This window comes from Aureobasidium melanogenum (assembly GCF_000721775.1).
Source record: "Aureobasidium melanogenum CBS 110374 unplaced genomic scaffold scaffold_2, whole genome shotgun sequence".
In the NCBI taxonomy this organism is placed as follows: domain Eukaryota; kingdom Fungi; phylum Ascomycota; class Dothideomycetes; order Dothideales; family Saccotheciaceae; genus Aureobasidium; species Aureobasidium melanogenum.
Genome location: NW_024470054.1, coordinates 1127520 through 1154450, shown reverse-complemented (window position 1 = coordinate 1154450; position 26931 = coordinate 1127520). Strand labels below are relative to the sequence as shown.

The window sequence follows — 26931 nt, the reverse complement described above, 5'->3', positions numbered from 1 at the left end:
ACTTGGAGAGTGCAACCAGCACCTAGGCCACATCCTGATCGACTTCGAGGCGGCCACGTTCTGGTACAAATCCCGTTTCATCGTGTGGAGAAGGGGGCAGATAGACTTTGGATGTACTCCCTAACCGCGTTTCGTCCAAGACGGCTATTGTGAAGTCACTTCAAATACAAGTCATGTCTGGACTTGAACACTGATCTTGCAATAGCAAGTATGAGGTAAGTCGCTCCTATCACAGGTTCACATGGTCTAGAGACATCACGTTGGCAGAATGTTTGTTAAAAGCTTGTCTATTGAGTGGGGCGCCACGGGGCAAAGCCAATCCGTCTCGGCCCTCTTTCATACGAGCCAGCTTGGAAGCTCTGCTTTTCCATAGGCGGGGTCTGCAAATTTAGTTGTCCTCCTTCAGTTTTCCCTCTTCCCAGCATATATGTATGTGCACTTGTAAAGTCCCGTGTTATCCGTTCCAGGTCACTGACTTGGCCAGTATCCTTCAAAATGCCTGTTCAACGCATCGGCCAATCCATTCGTCTGCGCAGAGAGTATGTCGATGAATACATCAAGATCCATTCCGAGGTCTGGCCTGGTGTCTTGAAAAGAATTGCAGGCAGCAATATCCACGACTACACCATTTTCTACGACAAACAGTCCAGCATCCTGTTCGCCACATTCAAGTATACCGGCACTGATTTCGATGCGGATATGAAGGCTATGGCTGAAGATGAAGAGACGCAGAGATGGTGGAAGGTGACTGATAAGATGCAGGAGAGTCTGAACGAGGGTGCTACCAGCAGTGTCGACGGTGGCTGGTGGCGCGCTCTAGATGAAGTGTTCCATGTCGAGTAGGACAATGATAGCTTGAATTGATGGTGATTCAATCAGAAGCGTTGTCCTTAGGTGTCCTTGCCGCCCTTGCTCTTTCTCTTCTTCTTTTTCTTTGGTTCCTCGTCGGTCGAGATGGGGCCTTGCAGCAAGGCTTGGAAGGCTGCCTTGTGTCCACGAGGAGCCTTGTCGGATTTCTGTTTCTTGGGTGCAACTGGTTTGGATGAGGTGGCCTTCTTCTTGGAATCAGATTCGCTGTTGTCGACATCCTTGGCACTACCCTCTGCTTCGTCGTCGTTCATCTTCCTGCTCATGGCTTCAAAGCGCGAGTGGCTACCGACTCTCTCGGTCATGTCTTCAAACTTCCTCTTGGCGCCATTCTTTTCCTTCTCCTGTTGTTCTGCGCGTTTTCTGTCGTACTCGTCATTTCCAGCTAGACCGTGTTTGATGAAACGACCTGCAGCAGCCTTGTCAAGAGTGGCATTGCGCTTGACATGCGAAGTCTCGGCGAGTTTGATTTTTTCAAAGTATTGCTTGACGCGGTTGAGTTCGGCGAAGACAGGGTGTGTCTTTGCGTCGAGGCCATTGAGGCGCAGATATGAGAATAGCAAAGATTCGATGGCGTATGTGACGAGAGTGTAGAGTTTGGCCTTGTCGAGCAGAGGAAGTTTGCTTGTGCTGGCAGACAAGGCAGTGTTGATCAGGGGCGCAAGAGATTCCTCGACATTGTCGATGTTGCTCGCAAGATTGTCGACCAGAGGCCGTAGATCCGTGTCCATGGTGTGTGGTTGTGGTGTGTGATTCGCAACGATGATGGAAATTTCTGGAGAGGCTCAAATGCGACGCGACTTCTAGAAGCAGAGACGAAGGCGCGGACCTTCGCAAAGCCGAGGCTGATGAGCCAATCACAACCTTCACAGCGAGCATTAGTTTTGTCACACCTACGACTTCTATATCCCACCTCTGCCACTCGAACATCTTTGCCTCTCATTCCAAACAACTGCATATTCAGACCATCTATCAACATGCCTCGCCAGAACCGTGGATCCGCTGCCCCTCCCAGGCGCCCTACCGCCGCTCCTGCTCGTCCTGCGCCACCCACTCCTCAGCAGGCTCGCTCTGCTTCTACTGCTGCTCACCCTCCTCAGCACCACGCTCCTCCTCCACCTCCTGCCGCTGCTCCTGCTGCTCCTCAGCAGAGCGGTGGTCCCGGTCTCTTCGGCCAGATGGCTAGCACTGCTGCGTAAGTTTCCTTCTACCCGCTTGGACTGCCTTGGGATCTCTGAAACGGCTCGGGCTAACATTCGCACGACAGTGGTGTCGCCGTCGGATCTTCCATCGGCCATGCAATCGGCGGTTTCTTCGGTGGCGGCTCCTCTTCAGCTCCCGTCGAGCAGCAAGCCCAGGCTCCCGCCAACCCTGCCGACAACAGCACCTACACCTCGTCCAACTACCAAGCTCCCTCGGTTTGCCAGACTGATGTCACAAACTTCCGTCGCTGCATGGACGAGAACCAGGGCAGTCTGACCATCTGCGGCTGGTACCTCGACCAGCTCAAGGCTTGCCAGGCTGCTGCCTCGCAGTACTAAGCTCTCGTTTCCTATCCTGTTCTGTACAATACCACATGAATAACGTTAGTTCGATTACACATCTCTTCCCTCTTGTTTTTCGTAGCAAGACTGTATCATTATCTTTTACACATCTACATTTCTTTCCAGAAGATACATGCAGAGTCGCTTCCTGGCCACATCACTCAGGCCAAAATGAATCTTCTGAGGCCACGCTCAGCCAAGACACCAACCGCTCCAATTCCAACCAAAGCAAGGGACCAGGGGTTGGTTACTTCTCTCAGTGCAGGCCAGAAGCTATTCTTGTTTGCGCGCCACTCCTCCAGCTGGGCATACTTCTTGGGTGCTTCTGTCTTGTAACGTTGCTCCTGCGATTCCTCGTTCTGCTTGTCACCGCCAATAAAGCGCAGGAAGGCGTAATTGGCCAACGGTCCTACGAGACTGAGCGAGTTGAACATGCCGTTGGCAGCCAGGAGCAGTGGGAATGAGAAGTGGACCAGAGCATCGCCAAGGTAGTTAGGGTGACGCACGATCGAGAAGACGCCGCTGCGGTTGAGGTCATCGCTTTTCTTCTTGTGCTCCTCAATCTGCTGATCGGCTAGGGCCTCCATGTTGAGACCAGCGGTATAAAGACCGATCGCAAGTCCATGCAGTAGAGCGCCATATTGCGGAGGAGTGGCTTCAATGCTTCCAATTGTACCTTGCTGCAAGGCTACAGACCATGAGAGCGAGATGAGTGCTTGGAAGACAGCCTCGGGTAAGAAGACAGTGAAGAAGGCTTTGTTCCAGAAGCTGGTGTCCTGGTTCATGTCGTCGTATCTGGGATCGTCCTTTCCACGCTTGACACTACGAGTAGCGATACGGGCAAAGAGACGAGCACCCCAAATTGTAACACCGCCGAGGAGAAGCTTTTGTGTCCAGCCAAGAGTCGATAGTGATTCTCTAAGACTAAGTCCGGTCTCTGAGCTACGTGCCCAAACTCCGTGATACCATGCATTAAGCACCATTCCCGAGGGCCATAGCCAGTCCTTGAGTTCGACCCGACGGGTCACGCGACTGGCGGTATAGGCGACAAGTGCAAGAGATGAATGCAGGTTCAAAGATGGCAGTAGGCTGTCATGCAAGAGTCCAAGCACATTGGTCGTTGCTGAAGCCATTGCTCGAGGTTTGATGTTAGGTATCCGTACATGTGAACTGCCAGCGGCAGCTGGATCCACTGGGTTTTTTGCGCCGTACTCCATTGCTTTGAAGTGCGATGCTGCGAATCGAATTGAACCTGGCAGCCAGTGGTTATAAACCAGTCAATTTGTGGAGTCAGTGTGACGCAATGGGGTGCTTCAGGTATGATCGATTTGCTCCATGTTGTTTGCTCGCCGCGTACTATTCCTAATGCAGTGTCATAATCAATCATGTTATAGAAGCTCTTCAACATCATCGACTATGATTATGCGTGATCTGTGGTTTTTTTCATGCAAAATCGCTTTTTCGTGAACAACCACCCAGTCTGGTCGCACTCAAAAGATGGTATCCGACCTGGCTGTGCTCGTAATTCTCGATGCTTGACAAAACTCCACAACCGGACTGATTCGTACTATAATTGAAGGTTGATCATATTATTCCAGCTCAAGGCTTCTATCAGAACTGAGTATGAAGCCTAACTACGAGTGGTGAATGATAGAATGGGATGTCAAGTGAGCGTCAGGGTCGTACCCACAGCATAGTATGTGCTATGCATCGAGCATGAACAAGACATTTGGTATCAACAGAATTAGCAGTAAGAACACCTGATATCTATGTCACCCGATACAAATGGTGACTGCAGCCACGTTGCATGGATTGTTGCTATCATTACTACAGCTGAGAGCAAACATTTATGATTGCTCACGCGAAAGGCTTCCAGATCAGGATTCGCTATGACATAGCACACACAATAGGCCTCTGCAACAACCAAGCAAGGCTAGACACCCGCAAAGCAACCACCGAATTCAAGCAAGCTGCTGCCCGCTGGTGTACGGCCCGCACAGTTGAAATGCAGCGGGTCCGCTGGTAGGTCTTTGGTTCACTGACTTTGACTTGCAGGAAACGCGGCGCGAGGGACAAAGTACAAAGGCAGGGCTTCACAACCAAGTGCACAATGAATGACTTGCGGTGTGTTCGAGTGTACCTCCTTGTCACAGACCTCGCCCTTCGCGAAAATAGCGATGAGCATCACGCAACGGTGCATGAGCGAGCAGTTCAAGGCCCATCTCCCCTGAAAACGGCAGCAAAGCTTTGCGTGAGGCATAACAACATTCTGGCGTCAAAGCTGGGCCAAAGTCGCGCCGACGACGTGCATAGCACTGACAGTTGTTGTCAAATGTCAGCCCGAACCAGTTCATGCATCAGTTCTCGTTGAGCAATTTTCTAGCTGAGAGGCCGACCCTGCTTTCTTTCCCCCTTTCAACGGTCTCTCCCTTCTTACCCTCTAACGGCTTCGACGTTTTTGTCAACAATGCAGAAGCGTACCCCCTGTACACAACATGTGCAAAGGAAACAGAAAGCTTGCGCGAGGAAAACCATCCGATGAATGTACTGACTTTATGTATATGGATGAGACAACTGATCATTCGCTATAGTTGACACCCCTTGCACAAGAACTTGATCCTTCGTTTCTGCTGCGAAGCCTTGCAGTGTTTAGCATCAGTACAAAGTAAATCCACAAGTAAACAGCATGCACGAACGCTATGCAAAATCCACGATCAACCCGCATGCCGTTATGGGCCCTGGCTTCATGGCTTCAACATTCCATCCCCTTTCCTAGTACCCAGGTGGGGAATGCTCTGGTCTTTATAGGAGGTATAACCCATGGGAGTCAAAACAAAACTCTACATTCCCGGCGACTGTTTGTTGTTTTGATACTCATTTCCACCTCACTCTTGGGTATCGTCGCGCAGTTCGCTCCTCCTGGCATATCTTATGCAACAGAACCCCTACCCCAATAGTTCATCCGAATAATCGATAGGACGAACAATCATGCAGAGCGTTAGGGATTATCCCATGGATACCGCTTATGAGAGACATCAGCCTAGGGAAGAGAGGCTTAGGATACCAGGGCAACCACAACAGCGTCATCAGATGAGGACAAAGTCTCAGCCCAACCTTAGGTCCATGGCACGTCGACCATTGCCTGGCACATGTTCTCAGGCAGAGAGCCACAACGCATACAAGACCCCCAGAGTGGTACATCCTCCTCTTCCAACCAACACTCACCGTCGCAAGCATGAAGCCATGTACCTCGAAGAGCCTCCATTCGAGCGACCATTCTCTCCCGAGTCTGACTCGGAAGAGCACATGATCTTGGACTACTATCTTCAAGCATCTTACCACACTCCTTTGTCTAGAGTTGTCTCGGCCGAGGAGCCATGCAATCAGAATGGAGCCATGGCTGCATTTGACTTTGGTCTTGAACAGACACCTGAGCAATCCTATACACACTATCAATCCCAACATTCAGTTGAGCGACCAAGGACAGCACATGGAACCAAGAGTGCTTTGTCGCCACCAAGGCAACGTCCTTCGTCGCCTCGAAGACAGTCTCCTTCCTCTCCTCAGAAACAAATGCCTTCGTCTCAAAGACAATGTCCTTCCTCACCTCAAAGACAATGTCCCTCTTCGCCTCAAAGACAACCTCCTGCCTCACCTCAGAGACATGTTCCTTCTTCACCTCAAAGGCAAACACCTTCATCGCCTCAAAGATATACCCCTTCAACACCTCAAAGACACTCTTACACCCTCTTCCCCAAGGAGCAACCTCAACCCTCAACCCCACGTATCAGCGTGATCAGCGACAATGGCAGTATCATCTCCCATCAAAGCTACAACAGCCAACACCGCCCTCGCACCTCCTCACTAGCATCCTCAGAGCGTTCGCGCTCAGACTCTTGCATGTCTGTGCGCCTCCAACCCGCTGCAAACCTCTCTCCCTCCTCTTCCCCTACTTCCTCTCCCAAGCGTCCCCAAACCTCCCCTCGCATGCGCACCACCAGCGCCTCCTCTACCCAGCAAACCAGTGTCTCTGAGCAACCACCTTCGCGCTGGTCCGGCGAGACGGTAGACATGGTCTTGGAATCGCCCCGCTCGGGCAGAAACGCTGTAGACAGAACCAGAGACTCTTCTTCGTCGACTCTGGTGGCCACCAGCCCTGCATGGCCCACCGGCAGTTTCTTCGAAGACGATGAGGATGAGAAGTTGCCTTTGAGACAAAAGGTGGCGCAGAAGTTGAGGAGTTCGCGTTCGAGCAATGCTTTGAGGTCGGCCAGCAATCCTACTAGCAATGCCGAACAAACCCACAAGAAGTCTCCCTCTTGGGCTCGTCGCTTGGTTACCTGGCACCGTGCTTAAAAAAAAAAAGCATAAAGATGTACATAGTCACGAGTCCACGATATCTGATGAATTCATGTCTGCCAATTCAAAGCACATTCCATTTTTATGCCATGTTGTGAGTCAACTAGATCTGTCGTTGTTATTATCATTACTGAAAAAACCAAAATGTGGGTATCGTTATGTATTGTAAAGAGACCCACAAAACGCCATCTCCCTTTAGTGTATTGCATGCTATGCCAATGTCCCGAAACTCCTTCGTGATGCAACCATTATCGTGTAAACATTAAGAGAGCATGCTCTCTACAGAAGCCCTGATATTCATCCAGGTGCTTTCGTATTTCTTTGTCTTGGTTTCGCTGATACTGCGAACCGTGTCAATAGCCTTTTGGCCGAGAATGTCTTCTTCAGGGAACCATGAGCCATGAAGTCCATAGGGAACACGCTGTGGAAGAGCTATTCTGCCAATTACTGTGCTCATATCCTTGGCGTCAATGATCCAAAGTTCACTCTTTGCTCTCTTCGTAGCATCTGTATCGGACGGTACCTCACCATCGGGACCTAACTGAGATTCATCGAAGGCATATGTGAGGAGGTAGCCGTCGTCCTCCGCCAAAGTCTGTCCGGGAGCAGCCTTGCGTGGAACAAATCGGGGTTCCTGTGCGAACCAACCGGTAGGCATCTGGAAGATTTGGATTGGGTCGTTCTCAAGAGGGTTGTTCACAATCTCCTGAACAGTACGAGTATCGACACAACCAGTGATTTTTTCGAGCTTTCCCTGATCGGTCAATCGATCGCCCTTCTCGATGAGTGTTCTGGCATCAATCTTGGCCAGAGCATCGATCTTTACTGAACGACCCAACGCCGCGTTGAATGAGGAGATAGATGTAGTGCACCCGTAGACAAAGCGAGCTTTCTGCATATCGAGGTCGGGATGAACAGATGGGAACTCGAAAGAGATTGCAGACAGTCCATACTGAGCAGTGATTTGAGAAGACTTGAGTGAGAACGCATAGTGGTATAGTCGGCACTGATCGTCTTCCTCAGGGATATCCTCAATATCATCGTCTCGCTCATCGAAGTAGGAAGGAGTGTCCTGGCCATTCTTGTTCATTTTGATTAGAGGTTCGTGCTCTAAACCAGGCGATTCCAAAGTAGGTGCGCCTTCGAACAAACACTTTTCATCTGCGTTATATTTGGAGAAGAAAGGCATGGTCTTCTTGACGGCCTTGGCGGTCTGCTTAGTTGGACGAGGTGCGGCAATGTTGCCAGCACTGAAAACCAAACACGCAGATGTGAGCCTACAAGTCAACAGGTGAACCGTCTCGACCTCGCCCGAAGGGTCGAAATCGTCCCAAGCATTTGCAGTATGGAAGATACAGCAAGCTGTCGTTTCGAAATACTTGACTCGTTCTGGGTGGTGGCGAGGAAAGACACCAAAGCGGGCAGGCTTGGTAGCATCATAATCAATTACGGGCTTGTTCTTTGCCAGATTGAAAGGGTCGAGAGAAAGAGGAAGATCCATGATGATAGTGTGCTTGAGAGATACGCCAAAGTCATGCATCATTTTGGCGCCGGCGATGCCCGGAACAGGGCGCTGAACGATACCTTTGTTGGTCTCAGAGCGAGCAGAGGTTGGTGGAATAATAGAGTATTGAACGTAGGGAGGGAGGAAGGTCGAGTGGAAAAGCATCATCTCCTTGGTGATTGGATCCACCTTTGGATGAGCAGTTGTCCATTCACGCAGGAAGCCGAGAAGTCCTTGTTCTGAGAAAGAAGGGTCATTCTTGTTGAGAGGCTCAGGTTCGCCCTCTGCGCGATTACCATCGTACCAGCCAACGGTTTCCAGACCAGGAAGTGCGATGCGCATTGGTGGCCCACTCTCACATGTTGCCAATGCTCTGCCATCATGGTAAAGTATGGAAGTGTTGGCGACGCTGATTTTCTTGATGGCGCGAGTGGAACCCGGCAAGAAGGACAAAATGACAAGGGCGATGGTGCGCAGGATGCGTAGGATGATGGTGATGAGGGATGAGAGAGGATTGACCAGAGTTGCGATGCTAGGCAGGATGGGCGAGCGTAGGCGTGGAGAGGCGAGGGTTGAGAGGAAAATGTCTGTGAGAATATACTGGTTGACGAACTCGGGCTGAATAGAACCATCGGGTTGTCTGGTGAATGAGACACCACTTAGCATGCCATCGCCGTCGAACCAGTGGGCGTCACGACCCAAGTCTTCGTTAGACACAGGGTTTCCACCATTGCGGACGTATTCGCCGCCCGCAAGCTCCGACGGAATGTTTCCATCGTAGGTACATTTGGTCAGAGGTAGTGTCTGGTTGATAGGTGCAAAGTTGCCTGAGAGATAGCTGGAAATGGTCAATCGAAGATTGAGGCGATCTTGGACGAGTGTTTAAAACATACGCGTGCTTGTGCTGTGGCGGGCCTTTCTTCTGCGCAAAGAGAGGCATGTCCTTGATAACAGTCTACAAGACGTTATAGTTGAGTGGGATTGTGCTCAGGCATGAAAGTAGGCCCTCTGAGCATCAAAAAGGCTTGTAGGACGATGATAGTCGGGCTAGCAATGGCATGATTCGGATAGGCATAGGGTGACACGGCGACAGACACGATCAAGCACATTAAAGTGCAGTGTAACCATGACATCAATTTCACGCTCATGGCTGCATCATCGCTTCCATTTGCTGGGTCGGCTCGCCGGAACGACCAGGAACGACGAAAGACATGGATTGGGCAGGTGCGACCGTGCACGCAACATCGCCGATCAGGGCAAGCAGTACCGAGACAGCCGAAGCCGCCGATGCTGTTCTGCATCAGTTCAAGTCGCGACTGGAGGGCCTTCTCTTGACATTTGGTATAGCGGTTGCGCTCCCCGACTCCGACGATCCTGATTGTGTGCTATGGCTTTGGGACAGCCTCATCTCTAGCAGTTGTTCGACACCATGGGCTTCGACTATGCGCTTGTGTATGAATCTCCCCTTTCTGCTTCGATTCATCGTCCGTTTACAGACCACTGATGCTTGCGTAGGCACCTCAAGTACACAATTCCTCCCGCAATCGCCTTGACTCTACTCTACCGACCTCTCTTGACCCGCCTCGATGTCTACAAGATCCTCTTCCTTGTCACCGTATGACCTCTAACCGTCAATTCCTACATCGCCAATCTCACTTTGTCCAGATCGCACTTGTCTCCACCACTCCATGGGACTCCTACTTGATTCGCAACCGTATTTGGTCGTACCCTGAAGACGCCGTCATTGGTCCCAAACTCTTCGATATTCCATTGGAGGAGGTGTTCTTCTTCATCGTCCAGACCTACAACACTTCGCTCCTGTACCTGCTTTGCAGCAAGCCCACCTTCCACCCCATCTATTTGCGCCGTCAGGAGAAGAATGACCGCTGGAAGTATTTCAAGCTGGCTGGTCAGCTTGTTCTCGGCCTGATCCTCAAGAAGGCCATAAACCTGATCAAAGACGAAGGCGCCGGCACATACATGGGTCTGATTCTTGTATGGGCCGTTCCCTTCTTGCTTTTGCTGTGGTCGCTGGCATATCAGTTCATCCTTGGTCTGCCCATTACTAATACTCTTGTGCCTATCGCTATTCCAACCTTGTACCTCTGGATTGTCGATACACTGGCTCTACGAAGGGGAACATGGGTCATTGAATCTGGCACCAAGCTTGGAACACACCTCTGGCCTGGCCTGGAAATAGAAGAGGCTGTCTTCTTCCTTCTCACAAACACTCTCATCGTCTTTGGTCTTATAGCCTTTGATAACGCCATCGCTATTCTTAACGCTTTCCAATCTCATTTCCCCTCGGTACCCGCCCTTCCTTCGCCTATACTTCTGGTCCAGGCTTTACTACTCCCGGCTGCTGCATATGACGATGACCGCGTTGACGGCTTGGCCGAAGCTGTCAAGCGCCTCCATCAGAAGAGCCGGAGTTTCTATCTGGCCAGTGCAGCATTCTCTAGCCGTCTGAGGGTGGACTTGATCGTGCTGTACTCGTTCTGTCGCGTGGCTGATGATCTGGTTGACAATGCCGCCTCACCCCTCGAAGCTCGCAAATGGATCAAGCGTCTTCGTACCTTCCTGGACCTCTCATATAAAGCCAAAGATCCGATGGCGCATGATCAAAACATCGGAAGTGTTGTTCGTCATGTTGTCACTGAATTCCCTCGAAGCACGCATACCGCACTGCTACAATTGCCCACTTCGCGCCTCTCTTCCAAACACCTTTATGATCTTCTCAAGGGATTCGAGATGGATCTAGGATTCCAGACGACTAAAGGAGCCCAGCCTTCTGCCTTCCCTATAAAATCAGAATATGATCTGGATACTTATTCGTCACGGGTTGCTGGCACAGTAGCTGCCATGTGCATTGAGCTTGTGTTCTTCCACTATCCTGGGGAAGTGTCGCCTACCCTACAAGAGCAAATATTGGATTCTGGAAACACGATGGGAATTGCGCTTCAGTACACCAACATCGCTCGTGACATTGGCACGGATGCTCTGTTGAATCGCGTGTACCTGCCGACCAGCTGGCTAAAGGAGGAGAACTTGACACCTGAACAAGCGATTCAAGTTTTCACTATCATGGAAGCTAAACCTACGCTTGGCGCTGAGGACCAATTGTTTGTGTCGAAGCTTGAACGACTGCGGAAGCGTCTGTTGGATCGATCATTTGCATTGTACGAGGACTCGCGTGGAGCGATTGACAAGCTACCGTCAGAAGTACGTGGACCTATGCGCGTTGCTACCGAGAGCTACATGGAGATCGGACGGACGTTGAAGCAGCCGGGCTACAGAGTGAGGAAAGGAAAGGCAACAGTAGACGGCTGGCGCAGATTGGCAGTGGCGTGGAAAGCACTGCAGTAATACATAAAAGTAGAGATACCCTGTCGATACGCGTAATGTAATTTCTGCTCAATCACGTTACGATGGTCTGACCAAGATGGTGGCTGGCAAGTTGTGATACAGTTTTGATATGGATCGGTGGAGCACGCTCGGGCCGTAGCGTGACAGTGGGGTCGGCTGCCAAGTTGCATGTGAAGCACGAGCAAGTGTCAATGGCTTGCCCGGACTTGGACGGCAAAACGCCATGTCGAATGCTTGGACATTATCTGCTTTACAACATGTAGCCGCTTGCTGCTACCTGCCCAGTTCTTTGCGCTAGGCTGGTCGACTCTTGAATTCAACCATGGGCGGAGCTACCAATCAAAAGACGGCCATTGTCGTAGGTGTGTACTATGAGACGCCGCCGCCAACGACCACAAGACGCTGACAGGTTGCACTACAGGCGCTGGAGCTGGAGGAGTCTCGACGGCCGCGCGACTGGCCAAGGCAGGCTTCAAGGTCACTGTACTAGAGAAGAACGACTTTACCGGAGGTCGCTGCTCTCTTTTACATCATGAAGGCTGGGTGTGTAACACGACGCATCTTATTCCATTGGATCTGTCCGAGACTGACAACAACCCAGCGCTTCGACCAAGGCCCATCTCTGCTTCTCCTCCCCCGCCTGTTCCACAAGACCTTCGCCGACCTCGACACAAGTCTGGAAGCCGAAGGAGTACACATAGTCAAATGCGAACCAAATTACAACATGTGGTTTGGCGACGGCGAGAAGTTCCAGCTCTCGACCGATCTGGTTTTGATGAAGGAGCAGATCGAGAAATGGGAGGGCAAAGATGGATACTCAAGATACCTTAACTTTCTTCGGGAAGCTCACAACCACTACGAACTCAGCGTCGAGCATGTCCTGTCGCGCAACTTCACCAGCATCACCTCCATGCTGCGACCTAGTTTCCTCGGTCGCGTCTTCGAACTGCATCCTTTCGAAAGTATCTATGGTCGTGCTTCCAAGTATTTCTGGACTGAGAGGTTACGCCGCGTCTTCACCTTTGCGAGCATGTACATGGGCATGAGTCCATTCGATGCTCCTGGAACATACAGTCTCCTACAATACACAGAGCTGACTGAGGGAATCTGGTATCCGATTGGAGGCTTCCACAAGGTGAATACAACAAAGCAGGTCGGGTTGGAATCTCCATGCTAACGACACTTTGCGCAGGTGGTTGAGGCTCTGGTCAAGGTCGGCGAACGTCTAGGCGTAACCTACAGACTTTCGACCCCTATTTCCAAAATCACTCTCTCTCCTGACGGTCGTCGGGCTACTGGAGTTGTTCTTGCCAATGGCGAAACTCTGACTGCTGATGTTGTGGTGAACAACACTGATCTAGTCTATGCATACAACAACTTCTTACCTCCGACACCTTACGCAGAATCATTGGCCAATCGCGAAACATCTTGCAGTAGCATTTCCTTTTACTGGGCCTTGGATCGCAAGCTACCAGAACTCAACGCCCATAACATTTTCCTGGCTGATGAATACAAGGAGAGCTTCGATTCCATCTTCAAAAAGAACCTGATTCCGAATGAACCCAGTTTCTACGTCAACATTCCTAGTCGTCCTGACCCAACAGCTGCCCCTGAAGGCAAGGAAACACTTGTGGTACTGGTGCCGGTCGGACATCTCCTTGGAGAACATGAGAAAATTACCAATGCTACAACAGCTACAGACAAGGAAATTCAACAGAGTAACGCCAACGGGAAGATGGCAAACTCCAAGTCCGCTCAGGGCATCAAACCAGCCGAAACCCAGGATTGGCCAAAGATGATCGAACTCGCACGCAAGACGATTCTTTCCACCATCGCCAAACGTACAGGCGTTGATATCGCTCCCCTGATTGTTCACGAGATTACCAATGACCCCATCACATGGCGTGAAACTTTCAATCTTGACCGTGGAGCTATTCTAGGATTGTCGCATTCATTCTTCAATGTGTTGTCATTCAGACCGGCAACGCGTGCAAGACGAGGTGGTTGGCTAGACGGCCGCTTCGGCGGCGGCATCCTGGGAAGAATTGGCGAGCTTCTCTTCAGTGGAGGTAGCATTGAGCGTCTCTACATGGTTGGCGCCAGCGCTCATCCTGGCACAGGAGTACCCATCGTGCTAGCCGGAGGTCGGTTGGTTGCGGAACAGGTCTGTCAGGATCTCGGCGTAGAGATTCCGTGGCAGACCGGGCCATCGAAGATTGAGCGAACTGGCATCCTTGATCAAGTGCAGACTACTTTGACGCTTGAGTGGATTGTCTACATGCTCTTTGCACTGCTCATTCTTGCTCTCGGTATCTCTCTGGGAAAGCAAAGTTAAGCCTTGACTCACAGAGAACCCTTATGTTTCTTAAATGAATAGACTTTGTAATAATATTTTACCATTCAAGCCACTGTTCTTCGATCCCTGGGCCCTGATATGGCCGTTTTCTCTCTTGGAAATAACCTACATAATAATTACTTGATCGCAACCCGAATCAGGTGAGCTGGAAATGATTCCCGCAGGATGCCGGATTTATGGGAGGTCACGACTCACGGATTTACGATCTCGCGCCGTGGTGAACCTGCTTTCCATGCAGTGAGACCCTTCGCATGGGTGTGACACATGCATGTGCAATAACAGCAACTAGTAGCGAACATATTCTTATTTGCTCCCATACACCTTCCTCGGCATTTTCGGCCCATGGCGGACTACCCTTGATATCATGTTGTTGATTCTCGGAACCCAACTTTTCTTGTTTGATGCGCCGATTATCTTGATGGTCGTCGTCGAATTAATGAGATATGAATAATCAGACATGGTCTACAGAAATGAATAATCGATTGCTGCTATGAAGGGTACGTACACCTTGTGATCAGGTTCGATTGATTGACACGAACCATGTCATGTTACCCCGACCGCCAATTTGCACCTCTTCTTTTCACATGCATCTGCATACAGGTACGGTTGTCACGACACCGCGCGATACAGGGAAGTTGAAAGAGAGTCACGTCATAGCTGACTTTCCAAGGGAAAACAATGACAACGTCTGCTAAAGTCTAAAAAAGGGTCAGGAAAGCAAGAACGATAGACAGTTGTTTTTTCGATGCCGGACACCATGATGGGTTGGCTTGTTATTTGAGTTTGATCCCCGAAGTTGATTCAAGCTTTTCACGATCGGGTTGCGGAAAGGGCTTGGACTGCTTGGTGGCTTGATGGCGTCGCGAGGTCGCGATCGACCGGACCCCAGAGCCGCTGATGACGATGATGTCAGAGACATTTTACGTACGTGGGTGGTTGGCTTCGATTCATGATGGGTTCGATAGCGACTACTTTGCACGGTTTCTTGTGACGGCAGTGGTGTTATGCTCTCGGTCAATTCGGAACGCTATGCTTGTTCAAAATCCGCGGTGTGAAGGGCCCTGCAGTGCAATAGTGATATGTTGATGGCGTGGCGCGTTGGGCCTGTGCTACTACCCGTAGATCATTTTGGGGATGGTGGTCCGTTGGTGTTTCGAGGTAAGCAGTGACGGGGACAAGAAAGGGTCGTCGATCCAGAAGTGAAGCGCTGCTTCCCTCAATCTCGTCATAGTCTGATGCCAATCTGTTTTGGCCTGACCGCATACTTCCGCGCATTCCTTGCACCACGGTTATAAACCACAACTTCCCTCGCCATCAACCATTCATCTACAATCATCCTCACTGCAGCATTGTTTGCCTCATCCCATCCCATACCACTCACGATGGACTACCTCTCCAAGAGAAACGACGCCCTCAACGTCAATGGTAAATTTGCTATCTCTTACCATCACTATGCACAGCACGCTTACCAAATTTGCAGGCAACACTGTCAACGGCAAGACCGTCGACATTGCCATCACCGTCCGCGGTTCTGATTGGTACTGGACTGTCTGCGCTGTCATGACTACTTGCACCTTCGTCTTCCTCGGTCTGGGCATTACCAAGCCTCGCCAGCACCGTATCTTCCACTACATCACCGCTGCTATCACTATGGTTGCCGCTATTGCTTACTTCTCCATGGCTTCCAACCTCGGCTGGACCCCTATCGATGTTGAGTTCATGCGCAGCGACCCCGTCGTTCGCGGTGTCAACCGTGAGATCTTCTACGTCCGCTACATCGACTGGTTCATCACCACTCCTCTCCTCCTGATGGATCTCCTGTTGACAGCCGCCATGCCTTGGCCCACTCTCCTCTTCGTCGTCTTGGTCGATGAGGTTATGATTGTCACTGGTCTCGTTGGTGCTCTCGTCCGCAGCTCTTACAAGTGGGGTTACTTCGCCTTCGGCTGCGCTGCTCTCTTCTACGTCGTCTGGGTTCTTGTCTGGGAGGCTCGCCGTCACGCCAGCGCTCTCGGCAGCGATGTTGGCAAGGTCTTCACCATGTGCGGCTCGCTCACCACTTTCCTCTGGATCTTGTACCCCGTTGCCTGGGGTCTCTGCGAGGGTGGCAACGTCATCTCCCCTGACTCTGAGGCCATCTTCTACGGTATCCTCGACCTGTTCGCTAAGCCCGTCTTCGGTGCTCTCCTTATCTGGGGTCACCGTGGCATCGACCCTGCTCGCCTTGGTCTTTACATCCACGACTACGACGAGAAGGACCCCGCTGTTAAGGACAAGGTCGGCGCTCCTGGCCCCAACGTCCACCCCAACACCAACAACAACAACACCGCTGCCGCTACTACCGACGGCCAGACCGCCGAGACTGTCTAAATCAGAAGTGCATAATCACCAGCACCCTGCTTTATTTGGACGCTCAAACGCTTCCAAGATGGTTCCTATAATTCTTGATTACTAGTAGCCGTCCATTTGGGATACCCAAAAGCATGCTTGCATGCTCAGCTTTGTTTTTCGCGTTTTCTTATCACGTCCTTTCATGATTACGACTGGGGGATGGCGACGAAGATTTTACTACCCTGTACAATAATACTCTAATTGATGACAACCCACTTTCTAATTGAACACCATGGCCTCTCTCATTTAATGTGCTGATGCTCAAATCCAATAGCTCACGAATTAGTTGGTTTATATTCTGGTCGTATGACCAATCTGTGTTCATCTCGCAAGCGAACTTCCAAGGCGCTTGCGATCCTTCACCGCCTCCCCGCACTAACCACATCGCTCAACAGATCCTATGTGAGTATGACAAAGATGCAGTAGAGCAATAGTAGATTGGCGCCGATTTTGGTCTCTGTATTGGTGTCGGATCTGGAGTTCACTTTCTCGTGGATAGATTCCAACGACATCTGACTTGGAATCTGAGACTCTCCTGGAGATAAGCATGTCTCTACGACCAGAAGACCATCGCTCGTCGCGCTCGAGGTCCAAATCGCACTCGCGACGTGACAGATCGCGTTCACACAGCAATGTGAGAAAAACGCATAACATCACTCCAGACAGGCCTGCCGAGTATGTCTACGCCAACACTCCAGCTTCAGTACCACGTCACATCGCACCGGTGGTGACCATGCCTCCCATGCCCGGTGACTTTGACGACGGATATATTGTCAACTCCGGAAGTGGGTTGCGTAGCGATGGACAACATCTTCCTTATCCTGTTGTGGGACAACTGCCTTACCCCACTGTACCACATGACATTGATATGGGCGACTACAAGGATCTTCCACCGCATGAACGACCGGGGTATGTTGCGTCTAGGGACGCACACGATGATGATGCCGATCTGGCGTATGGGACTCTGCCATTGCCGGAATCTAGAAGGGGTCGTGGGAGTAGTGTGAGTAGTCAGCGGGCATCTTCGCCAGCGGGCTATACCACTACCTCTTATCATTATCCTCCGTCTGGCAGTTATCAGGAGCCCCAGTATACGACTTCTAAACCTCCTTCTGGACAGTCTCAGCAATATCAATATTCGCAGACTAGACCTGATCAGCCATCAGCACGCTATGAGACTCAAACGTACAGTCCGACTGCTGGAAAGCAATCTCAAATATCCCTCAAGGCTCAGACTGTCGATGTGACTCCTGGTATCTCCAAACAGGCCAATCTCGGTCTGAATGTGCGTATGGACCGTCTGTCAGTCAGTGGCAACAGACCAGACTCAGCTGGGACATTACCTCCACCCAGTCCCTTGCTAGAAGCATATCGAGGAACCTATCAATCCGTATCTCCCATGATAGCACCAATGAGATTATCTTCAGACAGTGATCTCGACAAGTTATCCTCACTCTCACCCGGTCCATCCTCCGACAGCAAACACCACAGACGCTCCAGAAGCAGCACCTCCAAAATCGACTTCTCCAGCGCAGAACCCAAAAAGCGAGCCAGACTCTACGACGCAGAAAAAGACGCTCTAGCCCTCAACGAAGCAATCTCGCACCACAGAATCGACGTCGACACAATCTGCACAATCCTTCCCAAACTAACCCACGACCAAATTCTCGAACTGCGAAAGGAGTACAAGAAACATGTCAAAGTTCAAGGCAGAGGCATCAACATTGCCAAACACATGAAACTCAAACTCTCCGGCAACTTTGGAAAAGCAGTTTATGTGTGTGCGTTGGGAAGATATGAGAGCGAAGGCTATTGGGCAAATTTTTGGTATCAGTCCCACAGCAGTAGACGCGAGTTACTGATTGAAAGCTTGATGGGACGCAGTAATGCCGAAATACGACAAATCACAGAGTCCTTCAAGGATAAACGGTACAATGATGATTTGATCCGGTGTATGGAAAAGGAACTTAAGCCAAATAAGTTCAGTGTTGCCGTCTTGACTGCACTGGAAGCTAGGAGACAAGAGGAAAATGAGGTGTACCCGAGGCAATATGTTGACAAGGATGTGGATGTGTTGAACAGGTGCTTGATAGCCAAGGAAGGCGGAGAAAGCACCATGTTGGAGATTGTGGTTAGAAGGAGCGATGCACACTTGCGAGAGGTGTTGAAGGCATATGAACGTCGTTTCGGTGTCAATTTCGCGAGGGAGGCATTGAAGAAGAGCAATAATCTTGTGGTAAGTCTCTCCTTTCGACACTCATGTCCCATCAGACGTTACCGTAACATTGGCAACAATACTGATCAGATCTGATTACAGGGAGAAGTAAGCACCCACGTCCTCAACGGAGCAATCAACCGCCCAGCACGAGACGCCCTCCTCCTGCACCACGCCATCTCCGACATTAGCACCCACAACCACACCGAAGAACTCCGCTACGAACTCCTCATCTCCAGACTCATCCGCGTGCACTGGGACCAAGCACATTTAGCTCGTGTCAAGCGCGAATATGTCGAGAAGTATCACAAGGAACTCGACCAAGCTGTTGAGGATGCCACAAAAGGTGACTTCAGAGAGTTCATGTTTGAGATTTGTAAGGTATGAGTGAGTGGGAGAGGGAAGGATGAGAGATGATGGGGGCGATGAGATATGAATGGATGAGATGATGATGGGCTTCACGATACTTATGATGTTTGTTCTTATCATGTTGGTTTTTCAGACATATACAGCACATATTGTTAAAAGTTGATGTCTTTCAATCTCTTATAAGCACAGTGTGAAGGGCTTAGGGTGGTTGTGACCTAAAGATAGTAGAAAGAGTATGTCGACATTGGGGGCATGTCTGAACTCAAGTCATGTGCACCAAGGTCGGCATGCAAGTAGTCAAGGTCGTGATGGTAGTCCAGTACTCAAGATGATCACACTAAAAGTCATGCGAACGAGCAAGGAAACAAAAGCAGGTCATTTTCGGAACAGTTCATACGACTTTGCCTGGCAAAAGGGCTCGTAGACGAGAGCCACTTTTCCAGCACGCTCTCTCTTGTCTTTTCGTTGTTTTGGACAGCCAGATGAAGTTTTGTCATTTCTCTTCATATTCTCTTTTTTCCCCTCTCCACGGCGGGCAGCCACAGGCTAAAGACCATGACCAGTTGGGAGAAAGCATCCACATTATGGTTTGTGCAAAATAATCTCATTGCCCTAATGCCGATAAAAGAAGAAACTCCCCTGAATCAATGCCTGAACCTAAGCAACAACGCGCGTTTTTGTGTCATTCAGATGATTTGATCAACCCCATCCTTTTTCTTTCAAGGAGAAGTCATCGTTTAGGCGGAGGCGTTCTGGGGGCCACGGGCGCCCTTGGGGGTGCCGTTGCGGAAGCCGTTGCTGAACTTGCGGGAGACGAGCTTCAATGAGCGCATGCGGCCGGTACCGGTGGTCTTTCTTCTCTTGGCCTTCTCGCCCCAGTTGACTGTGTTGCTTCATGTCAGATGTAATGTTCTTATGTTTGAGAGGAGGAATGTGTAGTGGTTCGGGTGCGGGTGTTCATGTGTCGGGAAATGTCGATCGGTTGTTCGTAGGCCATGATGGCAGTGTCGGAGGTATAGTGATCGTGTTGGAGGAGTATGTATAGGATCGGAACGTACACTTTCTGATGCTAGCGCTAGGGTAGCCGCAGTTGGAGCAAGTGTGCTTCTGGACGTGGAGAGAGCGGGAGCCTGTATTCGATGGTCCGTCAGCATTTCGGATCCAGGAGATTGATCGAGAGCGTTCGTCGTCGTCGGTCGTAGAGGTGGTGGGAGTGCATACCGCAGCGTCTGCACAGAACGTGCGTCTTGTTGTGGCGCTTGCCGAAAGATCCAGTACCCTTGGCTGCGCGCAGATGTTAGTTATCCAGATTCCATCGCTCTGACGAGAGTATACGGGCGGCGACTAACTCATTTTGAAGTATCGACTGTGCGGCTGGCTGTGAGAGGGTCGGTCGTGTCGCTGTCTGTTCGAGAAATCTCAGGTGGGCTTTGCGAATTCTGTCTGGTGCGTCGCGGACCGCTTCACGTCTTGGCAAGGTGGGTGCGGCCGGGGATTTGCCGCTCCGCTTGACCATCGCTCCTTCCTTGACCATTCACTTTTCGAACATAGATAACAGCTCGAGTATCTTGCTGCTCTTGATGTTCTTTTCAGCAAGCGACACACAAACTCTGAGGCTCGACGTATATTTGATCGCCTTACACCAAAAAATACAGTCCCGCCAATTCTAGAACACTTCCATCGCTTGCTTGCATAACCATCAATTCGTGTTGTCCTTTCACTTTTCATCAACCTAGCAAGAAGGCTCGCACTTCGAGGAAATGGTGATTGGTACGGTAATTGATCAAGATTTACTGCTTAACACACAATCTTCTTTAGAGCCCAAGTTTAGACTACAGCCAAGATCATCTCCACCCTCCACCCTCCAGTGGGCATTGTACATGCAGTGTTCACGGTCATACGCGAGTCTCGGTCAATTGTGGTACAATTTCTTGAATCATGTGTCTGAATTCTCTGACATCTATATATCATTCAGTCGTCCAATGCGTCACCGATACATGTACTTTTGTGCCGTGAGCGAACCGAACATGCTATACTATAAAAAAGCAGAATGGCTTGTTTTCAAAACGCCTTCTCGCCGCCAATTCATCAAGCGCCACGTAAAAAGATGCGTTCGTCTAGAATCGAAATAAAGACCAGCCCTATCCACCAGAAAGGTAAAAGTACATAAACATTATTTGGCATCAACGGCCTTACATCGCACTCGGGTAACGGCCAGGAGGAGTCAGTCCGGTGGGGTTAGGACGTGGCATGCCTCTGCCGCGACCGCCTCGAGCTGCACCGCGCATGCCAGGCAACATGAAGTCTGGATTCTGTCCAAGAATCATGTCATTCTGTTCGTTCCTGCGTTGCTGTGGTAGGCTCATCGCTGGTCCAGGGCCATAACCTGGTGGCGGACGCCAGTTCGGGTTGACACCACGCTGACTTACCGACGTGAAGTTACTGGTGTCAGACATGGCAGGAGACAATGCACCCTCGATGTTCTCATACGAGCTGTCCCTCTCCAGAGATGGCCCTTCATGGTTCTGACCAATTTGCAGGCGTTCGGGCGTAGGGTGGCGCACAGTAGGGATCTGAGGACCAGGAGTCAAAGTTGTCGGGATCGGAGCACCGACCATAGACGACTCATCAGCGGCAGCAAAGCGAGGATCGACATCTTCATAGTAAGACTCAGAACCAGCGCGTCTATGACGAGATGTTGGAGAAGCCTGGATAGGTGAGAGAGGAGGTGCAGCATTCATCTGAGCCGCTGGTGCAGGGGCATGTCTAGGAACAGGAGGTGCATCCCATCCGACTCGTGGTTGCACATATGTTGATTCCGAATAGATGCTTGATGGAGTGACAGGTTCACCTCCACTTGGCTGTCTCTGATTGACTGGAGTGATGTCTCTGCGAGGGCGCGGCATCGGCTGAGCTGCACCAATCATACCAGGCACGTCATGTTCGTATCGGACAGGCGACTGGATTGCAGGACTTCCGGTTCTTTCGTCCATTTCGATGGCCTGACCGATGATCTCGCCATTGGCAGGTTCTTCGGGAGAGCCATTTCTACGTGGGAAAGGACCAACACCAGGAGGGGGAAGAGGGTCGTTGCTGTAGCCTGGAGGAGGGTTACGCTGACCGCGACCCATCATTGGGCCGGGGCCAGGGCCAAAGCCAGGACCAGGACCAGGACCCATTCCTCTGCCTTGTGGACCGTTCCAGCCAGGAGGAGGAGGGCCTCTCATACCCTGCGGGCCGCCTCTGCCAGGACCATAACCACCTCTTGGACCAGGACCGAAGGAGCCTCGTGGTGCAAATCCACCCCTAGGGGGGCCGTAACCTCCACGAGCAGGGTAGCCGCCGCCTCTGCCTCGTCCGTAGCCAGGAGGTGGGGGTCCCATGCGGTTTGGGTCTTGAGGAACGTGTGAGCCATCAGAAGTTTGACGCATCAACATTATGGGAGGGTTGCCATTCTGCTGAGAGTTGTAAGGGTCTGCGGGTTGAGCAGGCATGGGAGGAAGATCGTCATCCATGGGGCGCGCACTAGGAGCAGTATTGTTGCTGGTCACAGACGGCGCTCTAGGGTTGAGTGGTGCGCGATCGTCACTTCTCCTCTCATTGCTCTTGGTCTCGAAGGCTGCAAATTGAGGTCCTTTGGCGTTATCGAAAGTGCCATCCATGGGTGGGGGGCTATCCGCTCTAGGTAGCTCATCAGCCATGAGGCGCTCACTCTGCATGTTGTTGTAGTAGTTGGCGCCGTTCATCTCAGCATTCTCAGCAATGCGCTTCTTGCGAGCCTTTCTTGATACCAGAGTCCTTCTCATAGCGCAAGTAACGACACCGGAAGCAATAATGAGGATGGTAGCTGCCAGAACAATCCATCCTCCCCACTGCATATGCGGAACGAACAAGAGAATGTCGACCAGGAAAGCTAAGAGAGCAACAAGGAGTGTGGGGAATGTCAGGATGAGCAGAGCCAGAAGATAGCGAGGAGAGTGGGCCGGCGAGTGGAAGTGGGCTGCGACAGCCAGGGCGAAGCAAATGAGGGTCAAGAAAGCTGCGACAGGATGGACGATGAGAATGGACGAGAGCGAGGCTCGAGTACTCGACGGTAGAGAGAATTCATTGTTGTCGGCGGCTGAGAATAGTTTGTCTACAAGACGAGTCAGAAAGGTGATCGGCGTGCCCTGACAGATGTAGCGTACCTGTGTCGTAACCAACCCTCAAGGAACTGCATTTTCCATTCTGACAATAACCAAAGACTCCAAAGTCGACACCATCGAATTGGGCCAGGGGAATGGCTTGGATAATGGGCGTAGAAAGCGTGCTCAGCAACAGCAAAACGAAGGCGATGAAGAATAGAACAGAAAGCGGAGTCGCTGGCCGCACCATGATGAGCGGCTTAGGACGTGGTCTCGTCTGGCGTGGGCGTATACGACACGACAGCGATGGCAGTATTATGGTAATGTGTTTGTGTGTGTGGAAATGCGGTTCTGCTCCAGAGCGAGTGTGTTCTTTGCACTCGAGCGATGCGAGGCAAGACTAAAGGAGAATGGAGGCGCAGCAGGAGGGACACGCGGATGGGTAAAAGAGAAAAGCCTGGTGAGCAGCAGACGGCAGAAGGAGAAAACGCAGCAGACGTCGTCGCAAGACACGGCGCAACCAGCACGTCGTTCGTGGGATCGAATGGGACAATAGAGAGGGGGGCTAAGTTGTGGCGCGCAATCGAGGCAGGGCCTAACCACCGTAGCTTTCCATCTTCTACTTCTTGTCCCCTCTCCACACCAACGACCAACCCACAGCTCGTGGCAGCCCGGCCAACGCCAGTAGACCCGTTATCTCACGACCTGTTGCCGTGTCCTTCCCTTTCTTCGCTTCTGCATCGCCTGTGCAACTGGCAAACGTTTCTCTTCTTCGACCTGATGCTATCCACTTGCAACCATCAATGACATCTGCAACATGTGATGAGATTCAGGCCGTCTCGAGTCCGAGACGAGCACGCGGCACCCCCAGAAGACGGAAAGCCACTAACTTTTCTTAGTCCAGCCTCATTAAACTTGATTCGACGTGTTGCGCCAATGCCTCATCTCTTATCCATGTCGCATCTAATCTCAGCTGCATGCCACTTGCTCTCCTGCTTGATTCCCACTTGGCCTGCATCGACCAAGACCTGTATCGCTTGATTGACAGCTGCTCTCTTCTCTGAACATGTCCTTCTATCTTGCTTCTGTTATTCTGTCGAACCCCTCGACTGCGCTAGCTTCAACTTTAAATCCCCGCAATATCTGGTTCTCGACAACCCCTTGACCTGGAAGGTAAGGATGAGGCTTGGCCTATCAAGCCCAACAAGCCAGCAGGTATCTCCTTTGATGAAGTCGTATAGATAGCCGACTGCTTGCCGCTTCTCACCCGCTGTCGTGCGAGGTCGACGCCTGTAGTCAGAAAAAACTACTCATAATATAGACACATGATGATCTTCGTGAAGCTGAAACTATCATTCCGCAAGCGCGCTGTCGTGTCAAAGCTAAGGCAGGTACCCTTCTGAATTCATATAACACATCGTAGCAACAGATTTTACATCTTCTTTCTCCGCTGCTCGACCTCGGGCCGTAACAGTCCATGCGATCGGACCATATCGATAGCGACAAAGCGATAGGGCAACACATTCTTGGCAGCAAAGTCGGCTCTTTTGTGCCCTTGGCAGAGATCAAGCTTAACAGTCTCGAAACGCACGAAACGAAAACAAGATGCAACTGTCAGCTGTTCTACCACCTAGCAGTAGTCCGCACGTCATGCACGTTTGCAGTCTGACATGACAACTAGTTGGCGTGCTGTTCAAGACCATGTCATACCAGTTCCCATTCGGGAGCAAGCCTACCATTGATGTATAGACTTAAGCCAAAACAGCTGTTGAAATGCACAATGTTTTGACTGTCGTGACATTGGCAACAGCGACACTACTCGTCAGTGGACCTCAGGCGGTTACGCTGGTATTGGTGATTCGTCTGTGGATTTTGGCAACCTTTTCTTTCGAAGCTTTCGATTGAGTAAGAGCACGAAGGACCGCCGATGTTGTGTCTACGGTTATTTCAATCAATTTTACAGCTTCTTGTCTACGCCCGCTCACGGAGGCGTATTTGATGCTCAACAAGAACTGCTTGACCTTTTATTCTGAGGTCTGTTATGGATACAAGCCAGGGTGTCGGGACCAGCTTGAAGTCATGTTCACATGCTTCGGCAAGTCCGGAGTGGGATGATCAACCTCGCATTGCGTCATGTTCCCTGTCACAAAAGGGCATCTTTCAGAAGCTCAACAGAACAACCTTGCTTTCAGTTAAGGAAGATCAAAATGTCCAAAGTCATCCTAGCTATCAACGCCGGCTCTTCGTCCGTCAAAGTCTCAGTCTTCAAGGGAACTTCCAAGGACACCGAGCCATCTCAGCTTGCTGAAGTGTCCGTTGCTGGATTGACTGCACCTCCCTCAACACTCACATACAAACGCGGAGACCACAAAGTCAAGGATCAGAAGATTGAAGGTGCCAGTTCTCAAGAAGATGCTTTCAAATACATCCTTGAGCACCTCTTGAACGATGATGGTCTGCCTGAACTCAAGAACAAGGAGGATATTGAGTTTGCATGCCATAGAGTAGTTCATGGAGGAGAGTTTGACAAGCCTACGAGAATTGATAGGGAGACCTATCATCAGATCGAAGAACTCTCTGATCTGGCGCCTCTGTAAGTCTTTGAAGCTCGATTCCTGATCACAGCTAATCAGCATTCAAGCCACAACGCAGGTGCCTTGACTATTGTCAAAGCTGTCCACGAACAACTGCCCGCAGCAACCAACATTGCTTTCTTCGACTCGGCGTTCCACTCTTCTGTAAGTGCGACATGCAAAGAGAACAAGAACCCAATCTGACATGGCATATCTCAGATCCCAGAACACATCCGCACATACCCCATTGACCAAAAGCGAGCAAAGACCAACAAGCTTCGCAAGTACGGCTTCCATGGTCTCTCATATGCGTTCATCACCAGATCAGTGGCAGAGTCTCTGAACAAACCCGCCGACTCTCTCAACATCATCGCTCTTCACCTTGGCAGTGGTGCCTCTGCCTGTGCCATCGTCGATGGAAAATCCTTCGATACTACCATGGGCTTGACCCCCTTGGCTGGTCTTCCTGGTGCAACCAGATCAGGCTCTGTCGACCCCAGTCTAATCTTCCACTTTACCCACACAGCTGGAAAGCCCAGTCGCAGCAGCACTAAGGAGCTGCACATCACCGAGGCTGAAGAGATCCTCAACAAGAAGAGTGGTTGGAGTGCAATTGCTGGAACCACTGACTTTGGTGTCATCAGCTCAAAAGCAGAGCAAGGTGACAAAGATTGTCAACTCGCCTTCAACCTGTTCGTCGACAAGATTCTGAACTTTGTGGGCGGTTACTACGTTAAGATGGGAGGCAAGCTGGATGCCCTGGTCTTTGCTGGTGGTATTGGAGAAAAGGGAGTTGAGCTACGTTCTCGTGTGGTCGAGCAACTGGGTTGTCTTGGCTTTGAACTTGACCAGGAGAAGAACAAGAAACCTGATGACAAGCAAGTGGTGGACATCACGAAATCTGGATCCAAGCACAGAGTCCTCATCTGTCAAACGGATGAACAGACCGAGATGGCAAGGCAGTGTGTTCAGAAGGCAGATGACTTCCGAAAGCAGGCCTAATGGGGTTCTGGACGTACAAAAAGCCGTGAATGACCAAGTTGCAATAATGATGGGCCGCAATGAAATGTATAGCATTATTAATCTTTAAAAACTCACAAACTCATTAATCGTTCGCTTCCGCCTTCGCCAATCCTTGCTCGTGCCTATAAGCTCGTCCAAGACCACGTTCCGTCGTGGTGGCGGTTTGGGAGGCTGGACAGGAGGTTCTGCTGGCGCAACAGGTGCCGGCGGAGGAGTTGGTGCAGGGGCACTGCGACTCTT

General features: G+C 50.9%; 13 protein-coding genes across 13 annotated transcripts; 8 read left to right on the top strand and 5 right to left on the bottom strand.

Moving 5' to 3' along the window:
* Positions 1 to 495: 495 nt before the first annotated feature.
* Positions 496 to 843, top strand: M437DRAFT_72200 (rhamnose mutarotase; the record flags this gene model as incomplete). Its single annotated transcript, XM_041025813.1, has 1 exon — positions 496 to 843. One exon carries the CDS (start codon positions 496 to 498, stop codon positions 841 to 843), a length of 348 nt encoding a protein of 115 aa, XP_040883673.1.
* Positions 844 to 890: 47 nt separating this feature from the next.
* Positions 891 to 1598, bottom strand: M437DRAFT_62835 (uncharacterized protein; the record flags this gene model as incomplete). The annotated part of the gene is made up of 1 exon (XM_041024159.1): positions 891 to 1598. The coding sequence occupies one exon, from the start codon at positions 1596 to 1598 to the stop codon at positions 891 to 893; it is 708 nt and encodes a 235-aa protein (XP_040883672.1).
* A 246-nt stretch (positions 1599 to 1844) lies between these two features.
* On the top strand, positions 1845 to 2408 carry M437DRAFT_81130 (uncharacterized protein; the record flags this gene model as incomplete). Its single annotated transcript, XM_041027493.1, has 2 exons — positions 1845 to 2062; positions 2135 to 2408. 2 exons carry the CDS (start codon positions 1845 to 1847, stop codon positions 2406 to 2408), a joined length of 492 nt encoding a protein of 163 aa, XP_040883671.1.
* Positions 2409 to 2572: 164 nt separating this feature from the next.
* On the bottom strand, positions 2573 to 3628 carry M437DRAFT_62833 (DUF1295-domain-containing protein; the record flags this gene model as incomplete). Its single annotated transcript, XM_041024158.1, has 1 exon — positions 2573 to 3628. The coding sequence occupies one exon, from the start codon at positions 3626 to 3628 to the stop codon at positions 2573 to 2575; it is 1056 nt and encodes a 351-aa protein (XP_040883670.1).
* Positions 3629 to 5399: 1771 nt separating this feature from the next.
* M437DRAFT_72198 (uncharacterized protein) lies at positions 5400 to 6767 on the top strand (the record flags this gene model as incomplete). The annotated part of the gene is made up of 1 exon (XM_041025812.1): positions 5400 to 6767. One exon carries the CDS (start codon positions 5400 to 5402, stop codon positions 6765 to 6767), a length of 1368 nt encoding a protein of 455 aa, XP_040883669.1.
* Positions 6768 to 7032: 265 nt separating this feature from the next.
* On the bottom strand, positions 7033 to 9214 carry M437DRAFT_72197 (carotenoid oxygenase; the record flags this gene model as incomplete). Its single annotated transcript, XM_041025811.1, has 2 exons — positions 7033 to 9112; positions 9168 to 9214. The coding sequence occupies 2 exons, from the start codon at positions 9212 to 9214 to the stop codon at positions 7033 to 7035; spliced, it is 2127 nt and encodes a 708-aa protein (XP_040883668.1).
* A 489-nt stretch (positions 9215 to 9703) lies between these two features.
* On the top strand, positions 9704 to 11640 carry M437DRAFT_72196 (Lycopene beta-cyclase; the record flags this gene model as incomplete). The annotated part of the gene is made up of 3 exons (XM_041025810.1): positions 9704 to 9726; positions 9790 to 9889; positions 9940 to 11640. 3 exons carry the CDS (start codon positions 9704 to 9706, stop codon positions 11638 to 11640), a joined length of 1824 nt encoding a protein of 607 aa, XP_040883667.1.
* Positions 11641 to 11962: 322 nt separating this feature from the next.
* Positions 11963 to 13975, top strand: M437DRAFT_40224 (phytoene desaturase; the record flags this gene model as incomplete). Its single annotated transcript, XM_041020155.1, has 4 exons — positions 11963 to 12002; positions 12062 to 12183; positions 12242 to 12775; positions 12833 to 13975. The coding sequence occupies 4 exons, from the start codon at positions 11963 to 11965 to the stop codon at positions 13973 to 13975; spliced, it is 1839 nt and encodes a 612-aa protein (XP_040883666.1).
* A 1403-nt stretch (positions 13976 to 15378) lies between these two features.
* M437DRAFT_62829 (family A G protein-coupled receptor-like protein) lies at positions 15379 to 16366 on the top strand (the record flags this gene model as incomplete). The annotated part of the gene is made up of 2 exons (XM_041024157.1): positions 15379 to 15421; positions 15477 to 16366. 2 exons carry the CDS (start codon positions 15379 to 15381, stop codon positions 16364 to 16366), a joined length of 933 nt encoding a protein of 310 aa, XP_040883665.1.
* A 1297-nt stretch (positions 16367 to 17663) lies between these two features.
* M437DRAFT_18118 (Annexin) lies at positions 17664 to 18983 on the top strand (the record flags this gene model as incomplete). The annotated part of the gene is made up of 2 exons (XM_041018937.1): positions 17664 to 18623; positions 18705 to 18983. Coding segments are annotated over 2 exons (1239 nt in total), but the record flags the coding sequence as incomplete, so codon positions are not given.
* Positions 18984 to 19708: 725 nt separating this feature from the next.
* M437DRAFT_38794 (60S ribosomal protein L37) lies at positions 19709 to 20253 on the bottom strand (the record flags this gene model as incomplete). Its single annotated transcript, XM_041019898.1, has 3 exons — positions 19709 to 19854; positions 20030 to 20101; positions 20193 to 20253. Coding segments are annotated over 3 exons (279 nt in total), but the record flags the coding sequence as incomplete, so codon positions are not given.
* Positions 20254 to 22504: 2251 nt separating this feature from the next.
* On the bottom strand, positions 22505 to 23345 carry M437DRAFT_12051 (pali-domain-containing protein; the record flags this gene model as incomplete). Its single annotated transcript, XM_041018642.1, has 2 exons — positions 22505 to 23106; positions 23159 to 23345. Coding segments are annotated over 2 exons (789 nt in total), but the record flags the coding sequence as incomplete, so codon positions are not given.
* A 1957-nt stretch (positions 23346 to 25302) lies between these two features.
* M437DRAFT_62826 (acetate kinase) lies at positions 25303 to 26670 on the top strand (the record flags this gene model as incomplete). Its single annotated transcript, XM_041024156.1, has 3 exons — positions 25303 to 25688; positions 25737 to 25833; positions 25888 to 26670. 3 exons carry the CDS (start codon positions 25303 to 25305, stop codon positions 26668 to 26670), a joined length of 1266 nt encoding a protein of 421 aa, XP_040883661.1.
* Between the last annotated feature and the right edge of the window lie 261 nt (positions 26671 to 26931).